The sequence below is a fragment of the Triturus cristatus genome, chromosome 12 (genome assembly GCF_964204655.1).
Source record: "Triturus cristatus chromosome 12, aTriCri1.1, whole genome shotgun sequence".
NCBI lineage: Eukaryota > Metazoa > Chordata > Amphibia > Caudata > Salamandridae > Triturus > Triturus cristatus.
This window is the reverse complement of record NC_140595.1, coordinates 601,277,263-601,299,897: the sequence shown is the minus strand read 5'-3', so window position 1 is coordinate 601,299,897 and position 22,635 is coordinate 601,277,263. Positions and strand designations below refer to the sequence as shown.

The window sequence follows — 22,635 nt, the reverse complement described above, 5'->3', positions numbered from 1 at the left end:
GGAAGAACCCTTTCAGACAGAAGTAAAAACGAGCTGCTGCTATCACAGAAACTTCAGTGGCTGTTGGATACTTGTTTTCCCTGTTTTGAGTCGGCAGATCCAAAGCAGTAGCTGCTAACAAGCAAGTTTATGGCTTCTCTGTGGTGTCCTGCCAGGCTGCCTAGGGTTTGGGAGATTAAGACATTTTCTTTACACAACCTATATCTAATTGAGACTTTCCAGTCAGTAAAAAGGTGAGGGTATCTCTGCAGGATTAAAACAACATTGCCTTCTATTTTATATATAAAGCTGTATGATGTGTAGTGATGTATACATATGGGGATATATATGGTGGGAAGGGGATTGGAGGTATTCTGCTTGACAGTTTAGTAAGGAGTAATTTGTTTTACTTTTTCCATGCCACCACTTTCCCTTTCCCCCTTTTTTCCTACATCTCCATGATGAGGGAGTGACTGTCTTGATTCAGAGCTATGGAGATAAGAGCAAAGGGCACTTTGGGGTTGCATGGACCTTTCCATTGGACCATTTGCTGATCTTCTGGATGCTAACCATGTTGACAGTGATAACTGTCAGCTTCCTTTATTACCACCTGCCTTCAGAAGTAATTCGGAATTAACTGTTGTGTAATTGCTGGACCGCTTGCAAAGCAGACGTTTGTATTGTTTCACGGGGAATGACACTTTGACAGCTATTTCCTCGTGCGATTTGTAAGGGCTTGAAGTGTTGCCATTGCAATTCCTGGTAACCATCACAGACCATGATGCACATTTGTCCTGTTTGTTGGCCATGATGTTAAGGGAGTTAATATTTTTAGATTTCGGCTTACTGGTGACCAAAGCAGTTGCACTGCCGACAATGGTTATTTAACTTTTTGGTTCTCCAAGATCTTCTGTATTATCACGTGTGTCATTGCAAAGCGTCCTTCCTCGGAGTGTAATTGCCATTACTCCAGCTTCTTTTCTGAAAGGGAACAAAGAAGTTCATAAACCACTTGCACATTTATAAACTCCGGTAATTCAAGTGAGTGTGTATGTGTGTGTATATGTATAAGACAATGCCCACTTATTTCCAAGATGATACTTTTAAACTAACTCTTGGTTCTGTGGAACGTTTAAAGCATGTGATATTATGGCTGCACATACAAGACAACCGTTGTTACAGAAACATAACTTCTTATCTGTCATCCTTAATGCTGTCGTACTGTTATTTCATACTGATGATTTGTTAAATTTGATTAGATTTGATGTAATGGGGAACCTAAATTATGAAGCATGTCTGCCAGAATGCTTTAGTGCATAACTTGCTGTAACTTTTACATTTTCTTTGATTTAATTTTGTATCTTCAGCAATCAAAGCTACAAGCTGCAACATGGAATCCAGCAATACTCATTCTAGTGCCTTGTCAGCTCCACTTATACAGACGATTATTGTTAAAAGTGAAGATGCTGATCCAATGGAGTTGACCACAGAACCAGACTACAAAGTAAGCTGCATCTTTAATTGATATGCTTCCAATAGTCTCACCATATTTACTGCAGCTGTTTCCAAAGAAACTGTTCTTAGCACTCCTTTTTTATGACTGAAACGCTAGCTTGATAAATTAAATGTTTTAGACGTTTCTTGAAATACAAAAGTAAACTCGAGGCATTTCGGATTCATAATATATATAGACTTTTAAGTAAGGGGGACTAGATTTAACGATATTTTTGATGACTTTGCCCGACACATTCTCTGTTGCCTATTTTCATAATGCATTGGTTCCTTTTTTCTTTTAATTTTTTTCAGTAACTTTGTTAACAGTGATCACTCATTCCGTTTCCATTTCGCATTTTATTGGGTTCATTTTATACTCACCTTTGTCTTATGCATAAGAGATCAAGGTAACATTTGAGCCAAGACTTTCAAGGATTATCAAATGGACAGATCACGACACATACAATAAAGAACATTGACTGTGCATCACAAAGACTGCTGTAGTAGCTTGCTGTGAGGTGGGAGCAAGATGGCAGCTCAATAACAACTAAATCCACAAGGTTCTAATGAACAATAATTATGCTACTCCCCCTTACTTCCTATAGAACAGTTATACAGGCCCAAATGAAACTTTGATGGGAACACAAAGAGGAGACTGAGATAAAGTGTAGGTATCAGACTAGAGACACTAGAGCAATCGAAGGACCCCCAGTAGTGGATCTTTGCTGAAGCCAAACACTGCAGGCTTTTTGTTTTTTGGTGTAAATCCATTCAGTAGTTTTCGACATATTAAAGGAAAACCAAATTTGAATATCTAGGGTCATGAAGCCTTCGCACGTAATGACAATCTCGTGCAGAGATCTGATTGGCTGCAAACAATTCAACCAGGAAGTGTTGCCAGCCATTTTGGGGCTCTACTTCAGCCGAGTTACAAAACAAAAAGGAAAAATAAAGAATAGGGGGCAGGGAAAGAATACCCTGCCCTCCAGCTCTGGTGTTCAGGTCTCCAGGGACCCCACCATAGCAAAAAGCGTAAAAAAAAAAACTATACACGGCAGCTAAATAGATGCCAAAAATGGAAAGCACACACGAAAATCCTGAAGCTGGTGCTTTATTGTGCAGACACCCCCTTATTTTCCAACAGACGCGTTTCGCCTCACGGCTTCGTCAGTGTCAATTTGTTTGTGCAAACACACAAGTATTTAAAGTCACCATACATCACATGTTTAAAATAGACATAAAAGACGGACTTATGCCACAATGAATGCATAATCCATGGCGGCCACCTTATAGTTTATTTCTACTAAAATAAATATAATACAAACAAACAAAAGTGCAAACAGTGCTTGTGCAATATATATAAAGAAAATCACATAATAATGATTGAACTTTGGGTGGATTCACAATTTCATCTAATTTCAAATTCATATCAATACAATTTCACACCCAATAGTTCTCCGTAATTACGCCCTGAATGGGCCTTTATCATGTCAAGCTCCCTAATGATCTTAACCATATCTTTTGATAGGGATCATTCAAGAGAAGAGGAGAGTAAAGTGAAGGAAAACACAGCTTCTTAGTGAGAAGTTCTTGATTATTCTATCACTAGTCCTTCCTTTTTGTTTATAAGATCTCCTTATTTACTGTGTCTTGTCGTTTTTAATTTTAAGTTTTTAATCTAATTGGGTCCACAGTTGTTCGTCGTTATTTAATCCTGTTGGGGCTTTGCTTTGAAGATCTATAATATATCTAGACTCCAAAGCTCGAAGTCTTTTCACCCTATCCCCTCCTCATTCATGCCTTTCTACCTGATCTATGCAATAACATTTCAGAAGTTCCCTGTTACTCTGATGGTATGTTTCAAAATGTCTATATATATATATGGTCCCTGGGCAGATTGATGTATTAAAATAAGGAGGGAACGCACGGGCCCCCCCTCTCCAAGAATTCTTTTGAGTCCCGGGAACCACCACTTCCCCAGGCCTTTAGAAAAATAGTGGAAGGAGCTGGGCGGCTCCCATCCTGGAGCTTTAATATGCCCACGGGACGACCACCACCTCCCAGGGCCTAAACCAATAAAGATTGCCGGTAGGCCACACAGACCTCCCGGGGGCCACCACCTCTGTGGGGCTAAATGCCTATTTAAAACTGAGGGGGCCACCAGCACCCTGGGGCAGACCCACGCATACTAAAGATGGGGGGCCGCACAGCTCCCCTTCTGGAGCCATTAGTGGGCCTGAGGACTGCCAACCCCAGGACCGGCTCCTGCTATCTCCTGAGGTGCCTACCCTCAGCAGATAGCTGTTTGCTCTTATTTGGCAGGAGCTGTGACAGCTCCTGCGGAGCGGGAGCAAATACTAACTCCACTCCTAGCAAGCGGAAGATGTTAAACTGCTCCCTCTTACTGGGATCTGAGTTTTCATCTGTTTTCCTGCCTGCTGTCATGCGGACCGGGAAACAGATGAAAGATTGCCCCCTCACGCAGGGAGATGCATATTCAGCAGCTCTCTGAGTGCAGGGCCAATGTCTGCTCCCGCAGGAGGCTCCCCCCACGGTCCTTAGTGTAGTACACCGGGTGCCCTGGTTGGTGCTAGGGCACCCAGGTAGACGTTGCTGGTCCGCGGAGGAGGGGCACATATCCTCTCCCTCCTTGTTAAGAAGGGAAAACAGAGAGCAGAAAAACGAGCAGAAAAGGCACAACGGAGCAGAATAGGGCAAAACAGGGCAGAAAAACAAGTAGAAAATTCAAAAAGAAGGGCAGAAAAACGAGCAAAAAAGGCAAAAGAGGGCAGAAAAACAAGCAGGAAAGGCGAAACAGAGCAAAAGAGGGCAGCAGATTGCGGGCAGGATGGACAGGAGGACTGTTGCAGGAGAGAAGCTTGCTTGCTTATGTTTTACAAAACTTAAACCTCAACGGGAAATACTTACATATATAAACAAAGCAAGTGCCCCAATTGAAGCTGCAATTCAGTAAATGACAAATGATCCTGCCTGACAAAGGCAAAGAAAGTATGTTTTCTCGGCAATTCCACATTGAAAGACAATCTGAAATGCATTGTGGAGGTGAATGCATTAATGATCTATTGAAGTGCAATGTAAGTGACTGTGCTGAATGGGCTCTTTCTTGACCTTACCTGATGAGTAGAGTCCATGGTTCTCCCTTTAAATAACTACGAGTCTAGAAATGTGCAAAATCAGTGCAAGCTCTACCCATTAGGCCCCACCCCATCCCCCTTATTCGTATGTAATGGTCTTCCCGCCTTTTGCCAGAATGATGGGCAGCTTACCAAAAGGCCCCTCAGCGCTTTTCCCTCTGATTCTGGTGACGCATCCTTGATGCTGAGGAATATGAGGATATCTCCACCAAACAAAGAAGCATTCACTTCATATAGTTAAGAGGAAGGAACCTTGCTTGGTGGAGATTTACCTCTTTTTACTATTGTCATCTTATTTATAGGAAGATTCACGTTATCACAAATTCAGCAGTTCTAGTTAGCTGAGCTCACTATAACTCACGCCCCTGCAATTCACTGCTTATGACCTCACATATTACATCATTTATGACATGGTCAGTGACATCACTGATAACATCACTGATGACTTCATCCACAGAATCTGATTCACCCATTCACACCCCATATAACCTTTCATACACCCACTCCACCTTACACACTCCCATTCTCAAATCCATTCATACACCCATACTACTACTTACAAAGCCACTCACTGATTCATAGCTCAACACAAGCGTCCACTCTCACCCTTACAGCCACTCACAAAAAAAGTCACTGACATATCCACGCATACACCCATAGCGCTACTACCACACCTACTCATTCACCCATGCAGTCAATTATGCAGCCACTTACCCATAGTTACACAAACATGCACACACTCACTCATAGATACTAACACGTACTCACCTATACATTGACTGACACACACACACACACACATGCAATCACTCACTTAAACAGCCACTCTGACATTCGCTCACTCACCTATGCAGTCACTCACATACCCCATCACTCACCTATACTGCATTTCACATACCCAGTTATTCACCCATATACCAAGGACACATGCACTCACTCACCGACACAGCCACACACACACTCACACAACCATACACACACACACACACACACACACACACACACACACACACACACACACACACACACACACACACACACACACACACACACACACTCACTCACCCGTGCAGCCCCTCGCACATGGACTCCGTAACCCATGCAGCCAGTGACTCACTCCATAAAGGCAGTTTCCCCCCAACCCTCCCACTCAGAGACCCATAGAGGTACCCAGGCAACCAATCACTAACCCATACAGAAACTCACGTACCCACTCACACACCCACTGATTCACCAATCCAACTTGGTGTATATTTGTAACACTCATAAACTTTCTAAAACACTTGCAGTCAATGGATGATGTCATTTGAGATTTCATCATTGATGTCACCTACCATGTAATGAGTTATGTAAAATGTGAGGTCATAAGCAGTGCATTGCGGGGGCGCGAATTATAGTTGGCTATAACTGCTGAATTTCACTGGTTTTGTACAAGTAAAACTTGAGCCTACCTATGAGGTCCCTGTAACCTTTTGTTTTTTCTGTGGAAAAAAATATATATAATTATTTTGGCTGCTTTTATAGCCCAAATGCAGTGCATGAAATATTTCACGATTTAGTGTGAAGAACAGGTTTCATTATCATCACAGCCCACAAACTTCTCTGCAAAGGTTTAGAACTAAGATTATGCAGTACGTTTATATTGATAGTGCTGGTTAATTATGCAACACATTGTCTAGGAGTATTTTATCCAGTTAAGTTCGAAACCAAATGTATTGTGAAATTTTCATGTTGTGTTGCAAATATGGTAGATCCATAATTATGTTGTAAACCATTTTTTTGTAACCATAACTGCAGTTGGTGTTTTTTGTGTATGTCTTTAACGTATATTCAGGTGATCTATATAACTTAACCTTCATTTATTTTCAGTGACACAAATATATATTATATATATGTACACTTTATTTTGTTTAAAAATTCGTCAAAGTATATCAAACATACATAGACTCAGCAGTTAAAAATATGTTACATCTGTTAAAACGTATCATAAAAACCAATATAAAGACATTTTTTTTTAAATCATCAACTTGTAATTTTACAGTTTCAGAACTTTTTAAGTAAAGTGCATTGTATTGTGAATGCTTTTAGTACTAGATAAGGTAAGTCCGCAGTACTTGGGCCTTATGCCTATACTCAGAAATCCAAAGCTAGCATCATTAGGTTGCTATTTAATGTTTACAAATCATTTGTAGGCATAGCTCTGATTCTATTGTTCAATGCCAAGTTTAAGTACCTAGAGACAGCAAACAAGATTTGTTCTGTTATGTCATACCTTAGAATCCTTAGCACTTCCCAGTAATGTTTTGCACCCAAATTCTTGCAAAGAGTTCTAATCCATTTCTTACGAAAAAGAAAGAAAAACGTGTCTGTATCCATATGGCTTGGGCAATGGGGGCAACATTTTGTAGATTGCCCTCTTTCAAGCCACTTTACAGTAAAAGATCTAAACTGGAGGGCACTGCCTCTAAATTGCACATACAGACATTTAGTCGAAAATGGAGAGATCCTGTCCATATAGGGTTCAAATCTAGTGATACAGTATTAAAAATTGACCTGATGCGCTCCCTTCTGGGTGTTCATTCCATATCTGTATCAACCTAATGAGCTCAGGATAAGGTCAGCCACTGGCTGCCCGGCTGACTTTGGGCTCGAGTCAGCATCAGCAAAAGGCTTTAGGGTCTGCCAAGAGCGTCAACCTCCATCACCAGTGCTGCTGAGGATTCATATGCCCCCCCATCCAAGAGTGCCTTGCACTTTTATTGTCTCAAGCAGAGGGTCAGTTGGAAGATCTATTGTTGGTACAGGTTGAAGCATAACGTTCTCTGTAATGGTGGAATACAGCATTCACCTCAGGGTGCCGCATATCACAGTAGTGAACAACAACTTTGCAGTCCTCCTCAGAAGAACGCATCAAGAAGTCCATGAAAGGTAACTCCACCCCCAGGTCCTTCATACATCAGATTGACCTGTTCGCCACCCCAGAAAACACATAATGCCCAAATTTCGCCAGCAGATACCTTAACCCACAGTGCATGGGCAACACACTATAGATACATTGCTCAGGAATATTTGCCTACATTTTTCTACCTCTCCCACTGGTTGCCTTTGTGGTGAAGAAACTAAGGTAAAGATCACTAACCCTCATTCCAATAACTCCAACCAGGGCAGACAGTCTTGCTACTCCACCCACCTGGAGATGTCCATCAGCCCTCATGAGAGGCTCTTACCTCAGGCCAAACCTTCTCACACACAAGCAAGGTATTGTAAAGCACATGGTTCCTGGTCACCTCAACCTTGCGATTGGGCACCTGAAATCCTAGTAATCTGGTACCTCAATCTTCATCAGGAATGTATGTCCATCTTAAAGGAAGACTGACAGCCCACAGCAATGGCCTGTTATGTGGTAAAAAAGAAAATGTTTGTTCGTGACTGTCCTCAAAAACCTGGACCCGCTAAGGCCTGTTTGCCAGGATATCATTGCCTACCTTTTGCGGTTGCAGAAAGCGGACCTTGCTTACACCTCTGTTTGCCTACACTTATCCACAGCTTACATGCAGAACAGAAGACACTCATCACTCTTCAGAATTCTTGTTGTCAAGGCTTTCGTGTGGGACCTCAAGACAGTACCACCTAAAGTAACTTATGCTCCTTTGTGGTTTTGCAGTGTATTCTTCACTAGGGTCATGGGACCACCCTTGGACCTAATGCATTCCCCTTCAATTTTCTCCTGGAAGGTGGCCTTCGTCTTAGCCATAACACCACTCAAGTGCATTCATGAGCTGTAAGCTCTCACACTACAAGAACATACCAGGTTCACAAGGTACCTGGTTGTGAAGCCTACCAGTATCACTAGGAGGTGCTTTGGAACAAATCTTAAATTAATCCTTAAGTTAGTATCAACCTTCCACCTTCACCACCTCATAGACCTCCCAGTCTTCTTCCCACAACTAGATTGCTTTACAGTGAGAGAACTCCACACAATCGATGTCAGGAAGGCTCTCATTTACTATGTTAACATGACCAGACCTTTCCGTAAATCGGGCAAGCTCTGTGTACTTTACAATGCCTCAGAAAGGATTTCCCATCTCCAAGGCTGGCATAGCTAGACTGATAGTCGAGTGTATTCAAACCATCTAACTTAATGGAAAAAGGGTTCTTACTTTCCCTCCCAGAGTACAATCCAGCCATAAGAAAGGAGTCACTATGGCCCTTCTAGGTAATATCCCATTAGAGGATATTTGCATAGCACCCACTTCGTCAAAACCAAACGCCTTTACGAAGTATTACTGTGTGAACATCCTTGCCTGTCAGTAAACTATAGGCAGCCAGACAGTGTTAAGGACTTTGATCCCAACATTTTCATCATCCACACGCTAGCCACTACTTCCAAAGGACACTGCTTTATAGTCTAAGCTAAGCATATTTATCTTGCCCTGTAAACATCTGTTTGTAGTATGTATTGCTGTAGATTCATATGCACTTGCTCTTCTCTCTGGAAGCCTGTGTCTTTTGCAGATCTCTTACTTTCTTCTTTTCACTACACATAGCACATCACACAGCCTATTTACATGCTTATTCGATGTATATTCTTAGCCATTGTGTGAAAATCTAACCTAGTCGGTACCCATTCACAAATTTACCCTAAGAGGAGAGTTACCCCCCACATCTTGTGACTTAAGATTTCTTCAAACAATAACAACTTGCAAACGTCAAAGCCCGAGTTGAGATGATAAGGTATGTTAATCATGTGAATCTACACCACGCTCTGAACTAATGCTGGCTGAATAAGTAATATTTTCCTTACCTATTGTGAAGGATATTTTAAGCACATGAAAGCTAAAATAAAGTTATGTTTGGCTTGAAAAATTAGGAATCTCCCACCCCATTCGTTAGATGGCTACATTCACAGGACATTTTCAGGGCAGCAACACAGAGAAATGCCAATATCTACACTTTACATTGCAGTCTGTAAACAGATACATTTTCAAATTTACAAATTGACCAAGTAGTGCTCTGGAATTTCTTTAATATACACCCCATTAACAGAAATTCAAAGTGAGGCATGACACTAAATGCCAGAAGCAACTACAGACAATATGCACATCAAGTTTTTGGAGAAGCCTATGTGGCTGCCTGACCAATTTCGCCATGAGATAGCAAAATAGTTCCAGCAACACAGTAAGAGGAAGCCTTCTTCCCCAAAGGGCTAAGTGGAAGGTAAAAAACAAAAAAAAAGGAAATCTTGGTACCTCTTGGTTCTGATTAGTAATTGTTTGCAAACTAGTTGGCAAGAATCTGTGGTAGGTTAAAGTTAACAGTTAATTCATTTAGATGCAGAATATTGTCTTCGGTGCTCTTGCGAGGCGTGCCGGTAACAGAACTTTTTGAAGCTCTGGGTATGTTAAGATCACTTTTCACGTGTTTAGCAAGCACTTGGATCTTGATGATATCAGACTAAAAATAAGGGTGCCCATTTTTATCTGAAGCATCTGGCCAGCTCAAGGTGACCAAAGGCTTATGATTTTATGAAAGGTCAGGTGCTGTAGAAGATATTAAATGTAGTTACAGTTCTTCTTTGCTGGTATTTTAATTAGATTCATACACAGTCATCCATGTCTTTCTCAGTGTCACTCTGAAGTGGCCCAGATGGTTTGTAATGCTAAAATACAATTTCCTAACAAAGAAGTAAAACCTGTACTCTTTAATAATCGGAAGACATTAATGAAGTCACTGTATCACCCATGCAGTCTATTGCCTTTTAATACCTAGCATGTTTTAATAAATGAAGGGTAACAGTGTTTTATTAAGAACCATGGTTACATGTAAAAACATTATGATGGCTGTTTTCTCTTGATCTGCAATGCTTTAAATAGATGGTATGCAATTTTAAAATCTTAAATGTGTGAAAGGATATTTATGTATGTCTGACCTGTTTAACCTTTGAAACAGAAATACAAAATGTTGGGTACACTTAAGATGTTCAGAATATTTATTTTATATACTGTACATTTCTCTGGCAATTTAATAGATTTCGGTTTCTTTTTCAGACTACAAATGTTGTTGGACCACCTCCAAACCCACTTACAAACATGTCTACCAGTGGGTCGTTCTCTCCTTCAGTCTCTCTTCTTGATGGGGAAAAAACTCCTATTCAAACAAAAGGATATAGTCCAGAGACCATGAGTCCTCTCCAAACACAAGACATTACTCATTCAGTCCCATTCGGTTCGGTCTCTGTCCCCAGTCAGAATACTGAATCATTGCTGCAACCGAACGTACAATTTCCAAGAAGAGATGCACAGTCTGATGTTCTACAAACCGATTCATCAGTAGTTAATTTGTCGCAAATGGCTGAACTTTCACAGCAGCAACAAACGTTACATCAACAAATGTCTTCCAGTATGTACTCCCCAACAAATGCTGTGAACCATTTACAGAACACTATACAACAAATGCAGACAGGCAGCTTCCCATCTAGCCCAGTCACTAGCAGCAGTGCAAATGTGGACATGGTTCAGCAGGTCCTGGAGGCCCAGCAGAAACTCTCGGCTGTGTTGTTTACTGGACCAGGTAGTGGTGAAAGTACCCAGGCAGTCTCCGAGCAAATGAATTCTGAAATATTTCAGCAGGTCAGTCAAATTCAGAGCACTGTTGGTTCAGGAATGTTTTCCTCACCTGATAATTCAACCCATTCCAGACCAGATAGCTTGCCAGGAAGGTCTGAAAATGTTATTCCACAAACTGATAGCCCGTTATCAAACCAGCAGCAAGCCATGGACACTTCATCTTCACTAGTGATGGGAATGCAACAAAGTATCCATCAGGCCACGGGCCCACTGCAGTCAGATCTGTTCGCATCAACTGGCTCAACAACTGGAAGCATCCAACAATCACCAGTGTATGGGCACAGCTCCCATATCATGAGTGGACTGGCTCCTAGTGAAGACTTGCACATGCAGTGTGACTTGTTCTCTCCCTCGTCCGTTTCTGGGAATGAAAGCAATGCAGTGGCTCAACAGGACGTATCTACCACCAGCTCAAACATGTTTCAATCATCTAATTCTGCTGAGGGTGATGAGTCTCCTGGCAAAGCAAAACAGATGCAAAGTAATATATTTCAGGCTGCCATAGTTCAGATGCAACACAGTGGCGAAAGTCAACCTCCTGTTAGCATTTTCTCATCACCAGAGATGATGGCTGTTCAGACTAGTGGAACTCAGCAGCAGGGAGGAAGCCTTTTTCAGCAGTCCGGTGAAATGGTGACACTTCAGTCTGGAAACTTCATGCAGCAATCTACAAATATATCCCAAACTCCACTTTTTCACCCTTCAAACTCTATTGGCGATGCGCAGAATATGTCCCAGGACAATCAAGGATCCATTTTCCATAACCCTAATACCATAGAGCAGCATCAGAATTCAGTCTCCTCTCCAGACCAGATGCAGTCCTCACTTTTCCATTCTCCAAATACCATGACTGTGCTTCAAGGCACATCCGCTTCACCGGATCATCAGTCTGCACGCTTATTCATTTCCCAAAATTCACTGAACTCTCTGCCAAATAATGGTACATCTCAAGATAAAACGGTCTCATTCTTTACCAACCAGAATTCACACAATACACATCAAGGAGCTACAAATGTAGAACAAAGTACTTTCCAGCAGCAGACACAAATGTCACATATGCAGAATACCCCTCTTTCCCAAGAGCAGCAGCCACAGCAGAACCTGTATCAATCCCAGCACCAGTCCCAAAAGAGTTTGTTTCAGTCCCAGCAGCAAACCCAGCAGGGCATGTTTCAGTCTCAGCAGCAGTCCCAGCAAGACCTATTTCAGACCCATCAGCAACCCCAACAAGACATGTTCCAGTCCCATCAGCAACCCCAACAAGATGTATTCCAGTCCCACCAACAACCTCAGCAAGACGTTTTTCAATCCCATCAGCAATCTCAACAGGACGTGTTCCACTCCCAGCAGCAACCTTCTCTAGAAGTATTTCAATCCCAACAACATCACCCACAAGATATGTTTCAGTCCCAACAGTCACCCCAACAAGACATGTTACAGTCTCAGCAGCAGCTGCCACAAGAACTATTTCAGTCCCAGCCACAGCCACAACAGGATTTGTTTCAGTCCCAGTCTCAACCACAACAGGATTTATTTCAGTCCCAGTCTCAACCACAACAGGATCTGTTTCAGTCTCAGCAGCAGCTCCAGCAAGATATGTTTCAGTCTCAGCATGAGCCACAACAGGACTTATTTCAGTCACAGATGTCAATGAGCACAAACCAACAAGGGTCAATGTTTCAATCCCAGCATTCCATTGTTGGTATCCCAAACACCTCTGTATCACAAGAGCAGCAACAAGGAATTGTATTCAGCAATCAGAATACAATGTCTTCTCAGGAACAACAGCAAAGCATGCTTTATACCACCAGTCAAAGCCTAATGTCAAATCAGGAGCAACAGAATCAGACTGTTTTTCACTCCCAAAACAGGCCATCTATGAATCAGGAGGAACAGCCCATGCAGTTTGAAGGTCAGGGTTCAATGTCCTCACTTCAGAATTCCGCTGCATCACAATCTGAGCAGCAGCAGTCATCAATATTTCACAACACCCAACAGATTCAAATAGTTCAAGGGAGTCCAAGTTCCCAAGAGCAGCAAGTAACACTGTTCATCACTTCAGCTTCAATGTCTGCTCTGCAAAATAGCATTAATCAGCAAGAGATACAACAGTCCTCTTTATTCAATCCAGCAACCAACCTTGGAGGGATTCAAGTAAGCACACCTGCATCACAACAGCAGGCTGCTCTGTTTCACAGCACAGCAGGAGGAGCTCTTAACCAGCTGCAAAACTCTCCTTCTTCATCTCAGCAGACTTCAGGAATATTCCTGTTTGGAATCCAAAACAGTAAGTGCCAGTTTTAAAGGTGTTTGTTTAGATACATAGGCAATATGTTTGTTAATTTTGCAATACAAACGTAACAATTATTTCTTATCCTGATAGCCGCCATCGTCTGCTTGTTTAATGTCTTGGAACCTAGACACAGAATCTTCAAGCAACATTTCATTAATTTTACACCAAGCCAAATGTAAAAAAAATTAAACTATGCACAAAAGTGATGGATGGAATGCGTGAAGTAATCTCAGCCACTCGTAATTACTCAGGCTGCCTCCCAGTCCATCATTATTTTGCTCAGAATGCCACCTCATTGGACCCAGCCATATGAAAAATCAGTCTTGACCCTTTTCCAGTGAAAATAGTCCAGCCTGAACTACCAGGCCAAGTCCTCCCTAAATTGGAGCACTAGCAACCCAGGGCCGGTTACGCCCTAGTTGGGGCTCACCAGCGTGGTTCCTTTGACAGAGTGCACAGACTCTGGACATACCCGTCACACTTAGGGCGACACACTGAAGTATACAAAAAAGTGATGGATGGAGTGCTTAAATTAATCTCAGCCACTGGTAATCACTCGAGGCCAAATCCCAGTCCATCCTTATTTTGCATACTATTACTTTGCCACCTCAGTTTGGACCTAGCCATATGCAAATTAGTCTTGACCCTGCTCTATTGGGAACAGTCAAGCCTGAACTGCCAGGCCAAGTCCTCCCTGAACTGTAACACAAGAAACCTAGGTCTGGTTTCACCCTAGCTAGATTTTACCCCAGTATTGGAACTTTCATAGATTCTCATGCTTTGTATCATTCCCCGTCGTCGGAATGGGAGCCTCGGTAACAAAAAAATATATATATATACATATGTATCACCATAGAAACAAAAGAGAAAAATAGGCCTAGGCCTCATCTCATTTTGTAGTATATCACCCTCTTTGTGTAAAAGAGCCCAAACTTTTGCCAGGACCAATCAGCACAGCCTCACCCTCTGGAACCTTCCTGAGAGAGCTCAGAGCCTCAGATTTTTCTACCGCACGTTGTGCTAGGGAGTCTCCACTGAGCTCTGCTCAGTTTTTCTCAGAATTCAACTTTTGGATATCTTTATTGCCATCTTTTGTGACAGAATGTCAGAAAAGGAGAAGAAAGCTTTATTTAGAGCTTGTGCCTCTTGTGGGAAGAAGAGACTGTTTGTGGAAGACAAACATGAAAACTGCATTTACTGCCTGTACCCGGAACACAAGGCCACAGACTGTAAAATTTGTCAGACCTTCTCGACCAAGACCTTGAGAGACAGAGAGGGGCGCTTGCTGACGTGGCTGCAGAAGCTAAAGACCAGGACGGAGGTCCTCTCTTCGGATGAGGAGGAATCAATCTCTGGCACCTCCTCCAGGAGATCGAAGAAGAGGGGTAGGTCATCTCCCTCCACTTCTGTGGAACCCCCTCTCAAGGTCCCTCTCAAAGCCCCTCACGGGATCTCTGACAGGTCTGAGGAGGCTGGTCCCAAAAAATCTCCTCACGACAGTGTAAAGGAGAGGCAGGGACGGGCTACTGTGGACATAGCCCCGAAGGACAAGAAGGAGGTTCCAACATCATCCCCTCCGTCCCAGAAGGAGAAACCTGTAAAAAAACATGCTACAGAAACTCCTCAGTCAGTTCCAGGAAAGAAACCGCGTCCGTCGACGCAGGCGAAAGCAGGTACGTCGACGACGATCTCCTCAGTTAAGACTGTTTCCATGGGGTCGTCGACGAGACCGTCGACGATATCTACTTCGTCGTCTTCGGCAGCGGTGTCGACGACGAAGACCACGTCGACGATGACGACGAGTTCGTCCATGTTGATGACTACAAGTTCGTCGACGAGACCGTCGACGGGTGCTCCGCCGACGATGAAACATACTCCGTCGACGAAGAAGAAAGCTCCGTCGACGACTGCTCCGTCGACGACTGCTCCGTCGACGACTGCTCCGTCGACGACGATTACAGGACTGTCGACGGCCTCATCGTCGACGACGATTTCAGCTCCGTCGACGACAGTTGTCCTTCAGTCGACGATGTCGTCGTCGAGTTCGTCGACGTTGGTAATCCCTTTGCCATCGACTCCGTCGACGGGACCGCCGACGGGACCGTCGACGACGAAAAATTCGGAATTTGCCACCCAAAGATTAATGATTACACCGGACATGACTTCCCCTAGGCGGGTCACGCCTTTGCCACCATCCATGCTTCTCGAGGACTCGGAGGAGGATGAGGAGGATGGGCAGTTTGGGGACGCATACAGCCCTTCAGACCTGAATGTCAAACAGCAGGACACAGATACGGAGGAGTTTTATGGTCCAGAGGTGCAGGAGGGGCACCAAAGCTTGACACAGGGATTACACCCCCGCTCTCTGAGGCAGGACTTGATTGCTTTGCCAGTGGCTTTAGTGTCGGATTTGCAACAGATGCTGCAAGACTATAAATCTCGTTTTCCGACGTTGCCGGATCGCACTCCAGTGCGTCCTTCTACATTGGTAGTGCCACGTGACATGCCAATGGACTTGCCACCTCTACCAAGAGAGATACCTCGTGCCATTTCACCGGTGGTGCCCTTAGTGGTTCCCCAACCTTCAGGTACGGAACCTGCTGATGGAGACGCACAACATGCAGATACGGACGAAGACGACGAGGGACAGGTGATCCCTCTTACAGATCCAGGGGATCCGGATGGGGACCCTGATGATACGCAGGATCCAGATGCTGTAGGCCGAGAGACAAATATATCGCCTCCAGCAGACATTGGTGGTTTCCATAATTTGATGGAACGGGCATCCAAGCGGTTTGGTTTGCCCTTTACGGTGGAGCAGTCCGACTGCTTCCTATATGACTTTAAAGCTCAGTATAAGAAGTCGGTAAGATCAATTCCCATTATAGAACATGTCTGGGATGAGGGACTTAAGACAATGCAAAATCCAGCGACAGTCATTCCGGTTCTTCCCCGGCTGGAGAAGAAATACAAGGCACCTGAAGGCAGTCCTGCGTGTCTTCTAGGTCAACCTAAGCCGGATTCCGTTATTTCACAAGCCGCACAAAGTAAGTCAAAAAATCCGTCCACTCCATTAACCACGCCTCCAGATAAAGAAGGCAGAAGACTGGACAATGTGGGTAAAAGATTCTCCACCATGGCCAGCTTGTTGGTGCGTGCGGCTAATTCTCTGGCTATTCTGGGTAGATACGACTGCCAGATGTGGTGTGATATGGAGCCATTCCTGGACCAGCTACCAGACTCTAGTCAAGAGGAAGCCAGACAGGTGCTGATGGAGGGAGAAAGATGCTCTTCGGAAGTCATCGACTGTGCGATGGACATTGCTTCAACTGCTTTCAGGGCTTTGGCAGGGTCAGCCGTCTTGCGCCGTCAAGGCTGGTTGAAAGCGACCTGGTTTCGCCAGGAGGTCCAGAATAAGATCTTGGACCTCCCCTTTGACGGGGAGATGCTTTTTGGTAAGCATGTGGATGACGCCCTCCAAAGCATTAAAAAGGACACCGACACAGCTAAGTCCTTAGGATCTTTGAACTATCGCAAAGTGCCATTCAGAGGGGCACGTGGTCGGGGGTTTTCTAACTACAGAGGAAACCAACGACAATATTCCACACAATCAGGACAGTCCTATAAAGGTCAATATTCCAGCCAGCGCCAAGGACAGTCGGCGTCTTTCTCTCGGCAGTCCCAGAGAGGACGTCAGAATCGTCAGGGACGAGACAACGCCAAGAGGCAATAGCGGCCTCCTGGCTCTGGCTACTGTTCCTCCCCTACCACAAACACCGGTCGGGGGCAGGATATCTTTTTGTCTGGACAGCTGGGTGCGTTTAACATCAGACCGGTGGGTCTTGAATATAGTTCAGAGTGGCCATACGTTGGAGTTCCAAGATCTTCCTCCAACAAGAGCTCCAGACGCCCGTGCAGCGAAACATCTCCGACTATTACATCTCGAAGCCCACCAGCTTTTCATCAAGGGGGCGATAGAGCCCGTGCCGCTTTCACAAAGGGGCAAGGGGTTTTATTCCAGGTTCTTCCTGGTTCGGAAGACGGAGGATACATGGCGTCCTATACTAGACCTCAGGGAGCTCAACACCTATCTCATCAAGCTCTCTTTCAGGATGGTCACTCTCCAGGATATTCTACGACTACTCAATCCGGGAGATTTTTTGGCATCCCTGGATTTAGAGGATGCTTACTTTCATGTTCCGATCCACCCAGCTCACAGGCAATATCTACGCTTCACAGTAGGCAAGAGCCATTTCCAGTTCAAGGTGCTCCCGTTTGGCCTTCGGTCGGCACCCCGCATTTTCACGAAGATGCTGGCACCAGTCGCTGCTTTTCTGAGGAAGCAGTCCTTGGAAGTGTTCCCGTACTTGGACGACTGGCTCATCAAGGCTCCGTCGTTCAGGGCAACGTCTCAGGCTGTGTCAACTTGCATAAGATTGTTCGCCCATTTGGGTCTTCAGCTCAATGTGTCCAAGTCGGAACTGATACCCTCCAGGTCACGGAAGTTCCTTGGGGCTATTCTGGACACGAGACGATGCACGGCTCGTCCGTCAGAGGAGCGTCAGGGCAAACTGACCACTTCCGCTCGTCAAATGCTGCACAAGAGACATGTATCGGTTCGACAGTACAAGTCCTTGCTCGGATCAATCTCATCCTGCATACCTTTGATACCGCATTGCAGGCTTCATATGCGTCCTCTACAGGAGGAGTTGGACAAACAGTGGCGCCAGGCAGAAGGATCGTTCAACGACAGAGTGTGGATAACGCCTGCCATGCGCACAGCCTGCGAATGGTGGCTGGTGAAGGAGAAAATCGCAGGAGGATTAACGTTCCGAATCCCTCCTTCTCCTATGGTGGTGACCACGGATGCTTCCCTAGAAGGGTGGGGAGCTGTCCTCCAGGAGCTTCAGGTCAGCGGTCACTGGAGTCCAGCAGACAGACTGCACCACATCAATCTTTTGGAGCTGAGGGCCATTCACTTAGCCTTGCTGGCGTTCCTTCCCAGAACCGTGCAGTGCTGGTCCGGACAGACAACACGACGGCCATGCACTATATCAACAAGCAAGGGGGAACAAGATCGCGGACGCTGTCCAAAGAAGCTCAGGTGATCTGGGATTTTGCGATCTCTCACGGGATCACTTTGCGAGCCGAGCACCTAGCGGGGTGTCTCAACATCACAGCGGATGCTCTAAGTCGGCAGACGAAGGGGACACACGAGTGGGAGTTGGATCAGGCCACGCTGGAGGCAGTGTTCAAGAGATGGGGTACTCCGACCATAGACCTCTTTGCGACCCCGGAGAACGCCAAGTGCCGGTTTTACGCAAGCAGGGTTCCCCAGCGAGGGTCTCTGGGGAATGCCCTTTCGATTGCTTGGTTCGGCGCATTTTGCTACGCCTTTCCTCCGATTCCCCTCATTCCTCGAGTTCTCAGGAAGGTCAGGGCGGAACCATGCAAGATGATCCTCATTGCTCCAGCATGGGCGCGGCAGTTCTGGTACTCGGAACTCCTACTTCTCTCCCAGGATCCCCCGATTCGCTTGCCACTAATTCCATCTCTATTATCGCGAAATCAGGGGCAAGTCCTCCATCCGGATCCGGAGTCACTTCACTTGTCAGCGTGGCTCCTGAGCACAGAGAATTCCGCCATCTGAATCTGTCTAAGGAATGCAGGGATGTTCTATCTCAGGCGCGGGCACCAAGCACTAATAAGACCTACAGGGCAAAATGGAAGAGATTTTGCCTTTGGTGCCAGAGGAATAAACTCCATCCTTACAAATCCCTGCCACATCAGATTTTGCCTTACATCCTGTCTCTGGCTAAATCAGGTCTGGCGCACTCTTCGATCAAGGTACATCTGGCTGCCATATCCCGCTTTCGACGGAAGACATCGGGGCCATCTCTATGGTCCGCAAGGATTGTTAAGCAGTTCCTTAAGGGGTTATTTCGGATGTATCCTCCGGTCCGGCCACCTCCGCCTATCTGGCAGCTTAACCTAGTATTGGCTCAACTGATGAAAGCGCCTTTTGAGCCGATTCACAAAGCGGACTTGAAGTTCCTATCTTGGAAACTAGCCCTTCTCCTGGCATTGACTTCGGCTAGGAGAGTTAGTGAACTCCAGGCTCTCTCTATAGTGAAGCCTTTTCTACAGTTCAAGAGGGATGTCATGATTTTGAGAACCAACCCTAAATTCATCCCGAAGGTGCCTTCGGAGTTTCATTTGAATGAACCCTTAATTTTGAACTCCTTTTTTCCGCGTCCTTCCACTCAAGCGGAACGAACATTGCATTCTTTGGATGTCCAAAGATGCCTGAAATTCTATCTGGAGCGCACACGCTCTTTCAGAAAGTCTACTCAACTATTTATTGCCTACAGTGCACCACGGAAGGGGTTGCCGCTCGCCAAGAGTGGCATTTCCCGCTGGATCTCCAGTGCAATTCAGTACTGTCATCAGGCTGCGGGCAAACCTTTGGATAAAAAGGCCCGGGCGCATTCTACGAGAGCGATGGCGTCTTCAGTGGCTCTCTTTGCTGGAGTGGCGATTAAGGACATTTGCAGGGCAGCAACGTGGAGCAGTGTACACACCTTCACGAAGCACTACTGCCTGGAATCGGTGGGACGAGCTGACGCTGCTGTTGGTCAAGCAGTCCTCCGGAATCTTTTTCAATGAGAGGTGAGCTTTCCCTACAATCCCTCCATCCTGGTAAGCACATTTGTTTTCAGTAATGCTTGTTTTATCATGTACACTGAGATGATTTTGTAAAGCCATGTATTTACCGAAATGTGCTTGTCGTGATCTACTGCTTGCTATTCTGATACAAAGCATGAGAATCTATGAAAGTTCCAATACTGGGGTAAGAAAACAAGTTACTTACCTGTAACTTTGGTTCCCCAGTATTGGTAACTTTCATAGATTCTCATGCGCCCACCCACCTCCCCTGGGAAAGCTCTGTCGGTTTACTAAGGTAGTGGCTGTTGGCACAACGGCTACGAAAATCTGAGGCTCTGAGCTCTCTCAGGAAGGTTCCAGAGGGTGAGGCTGTGCTGATTGGTCCTGGCAAAAGTTTGGGCTCTTTTACACAAAGAGGGTGATATACTACAAAATGAGATGAGGCCTAGGCCTATTTTTCTCTTTTGTTTCTATGGTGATACATATGTATATATATATATATTTTTGTTACCGAGGCTCCCATTCCGACGACGGGGAATGATACAAAGCATGAGAATCTATGAAAGTTACCAATACTGGGGAACCAAAGTTACAGGTAAGTAACTTGTTTTCTTCAAAAACTTTGGAAGATCAACACAAGAGAAAATAAAATATAATACATCCTGTACTTAAACATTTATGTGGCCAACTAGCTGAAATACCAGTTTGTGAAAATGTGCAGACTTCAGCAGAAGTAAAATTAACATATTACAATTAAATTATCAATAGAGTTTGGGTAATACTAGCCATTTTAGAAGTTTTAATTAGTTGGATGCATTTTTTATTCCAAATCCCAGGTGGCAATGTGTTTGTAAATCAGGCCCCCACAGAGGTTCAAACATTGATGTAATATACGGAAACAGCAACTGATTTAATTCTTCATATATTGTAGATTCCTTAGTCATAGAATCACTTTCTAACAAAGCTGCAAGCTGACACTTTCGAAAATCTGTATCATTTGTGTCAGGCATATTATTGAATAGAATTGAAATTGCTTTTTTATAAACAGATATTTATCATGGAACTCATTTTTTCAAACAAAAGTCTTGTAATTTTATTAAGTGACAGTCATGAAATAGTTTTAAAGAGTTAAGAAACAAAAGCTCGACCTTTTTTGTTCAATTGTTTACAAACAATCAATCTACTGTGTTCATCGTAACAAACTGGGGAATAAACCATTTCTACTAGAAGATTTGAGAGCGATAAAATCATTTAAACCTGCATGACAATATTTTAAGATAGAAAATGTTTTCAAACCATTTGAAAGAGAAGTCTGATAGTAATGCACATTTGAATGTAACCCTCCTGGGAGAATTATTACTATAGGTGTCAAATTTTAACCAATAAATTTGCCTTAAACAGAAAGAATTATGATGTAATCTAAAATCTGGAAATACAAGTAGTCTTCCATGTTAGACTTTTTAAATATGTTAATGCTATTTATTTGTTTATGGAAATACAGATAATCTATTAAATGTTTTGTAAAACATGTATGGCATTTCAAAGGAAGCAGTCACTGTGGGAATAATTTAATAGGAATAATCATTTTAATTTTATCACGTCTACTCCCCCAAGAAAGATACCGGATTGTGGTGTATTGAAGCTATCCTTTCTTTAAGAGTAGGTAATTTTAGAACGGCAGTAGACTTGAGATCGCTGGGACCCCATGTACTTAAATATTGTATTTTCTGTAGACTCCATTTAAAAACAGATTTAGCGCATCTATCTTTCAGATATTGCTTTTTTAGAGGAAAAACTCAGTGTTTTTTTTTTTTGTAAATGTATAGCGTTCTACATTTTGAATATGAAAATAAGGAAGAAGATTAAGGATGTGATATGTGATTCAGAATATCATCCGCATAAGCCGAAATTGTCATCTTTGTAGGTTTAGCATCCTGAGCTAAAGTATAATTCTTTGAACAATCTAAATTTGGTTCTGAGCATAAATTAAATAACGGACAGGAGATAAGACTGCCCTGCTTAGATCCTCATTTTAAACAAAAACAGGAGGAAAACAAACCATTGAAACAAAATAGATGTGTTGGCTTAAAACATAAAAAATTACTCACTCAGATTTGGGTTCAAAACCAGGTTAAAGTTTAAAACGGGCTTAATATTCTACCAAAGATTTATTCTGTGTTTAAAGTGATCAAAACAGAAGTAGTATTGGAGGAAATAGTTTAATATAATGATGGAGGGCATACTTGCTTTTTCAGAAGCAGGCCTGCCATTAACAAAACAAACATGATCATTTTTAGTATGTTTCTGGTTGAAAGATGTTAATTTTAAGGTTAGAATATGTTCAAACATCTTCCAATCACAATTAGTAAAGGAAGTGGGCTTATGACTCCTATACAGTACCTGTGGTCTTCAAGTTTGGCAA

The 22,635-nt window shown here is 43.8% G+C and overlaps 1 protein-coding gene across 1 annotated transcript in view; it reads left to right on the top strand.

Annotated features, from left to right (window-relative positions):
- Positions 1–22,635, top strand: part of NFAT5 (nuclear factor of activated T cells 5) — a 796,538-nt gene that overhangs the window by 660,135 nt on the left and 113,768 nt on the right. The window contains 2 exon segments of the mRNA XM_085638738.1: positions 1,347–1,483; positions 10,676–13,541. Of these exon segments, the coding sequence (XP_085494864.1) occupies positions 1,347–1,483; positions 10,676–13,541 (3,003 nt within the window).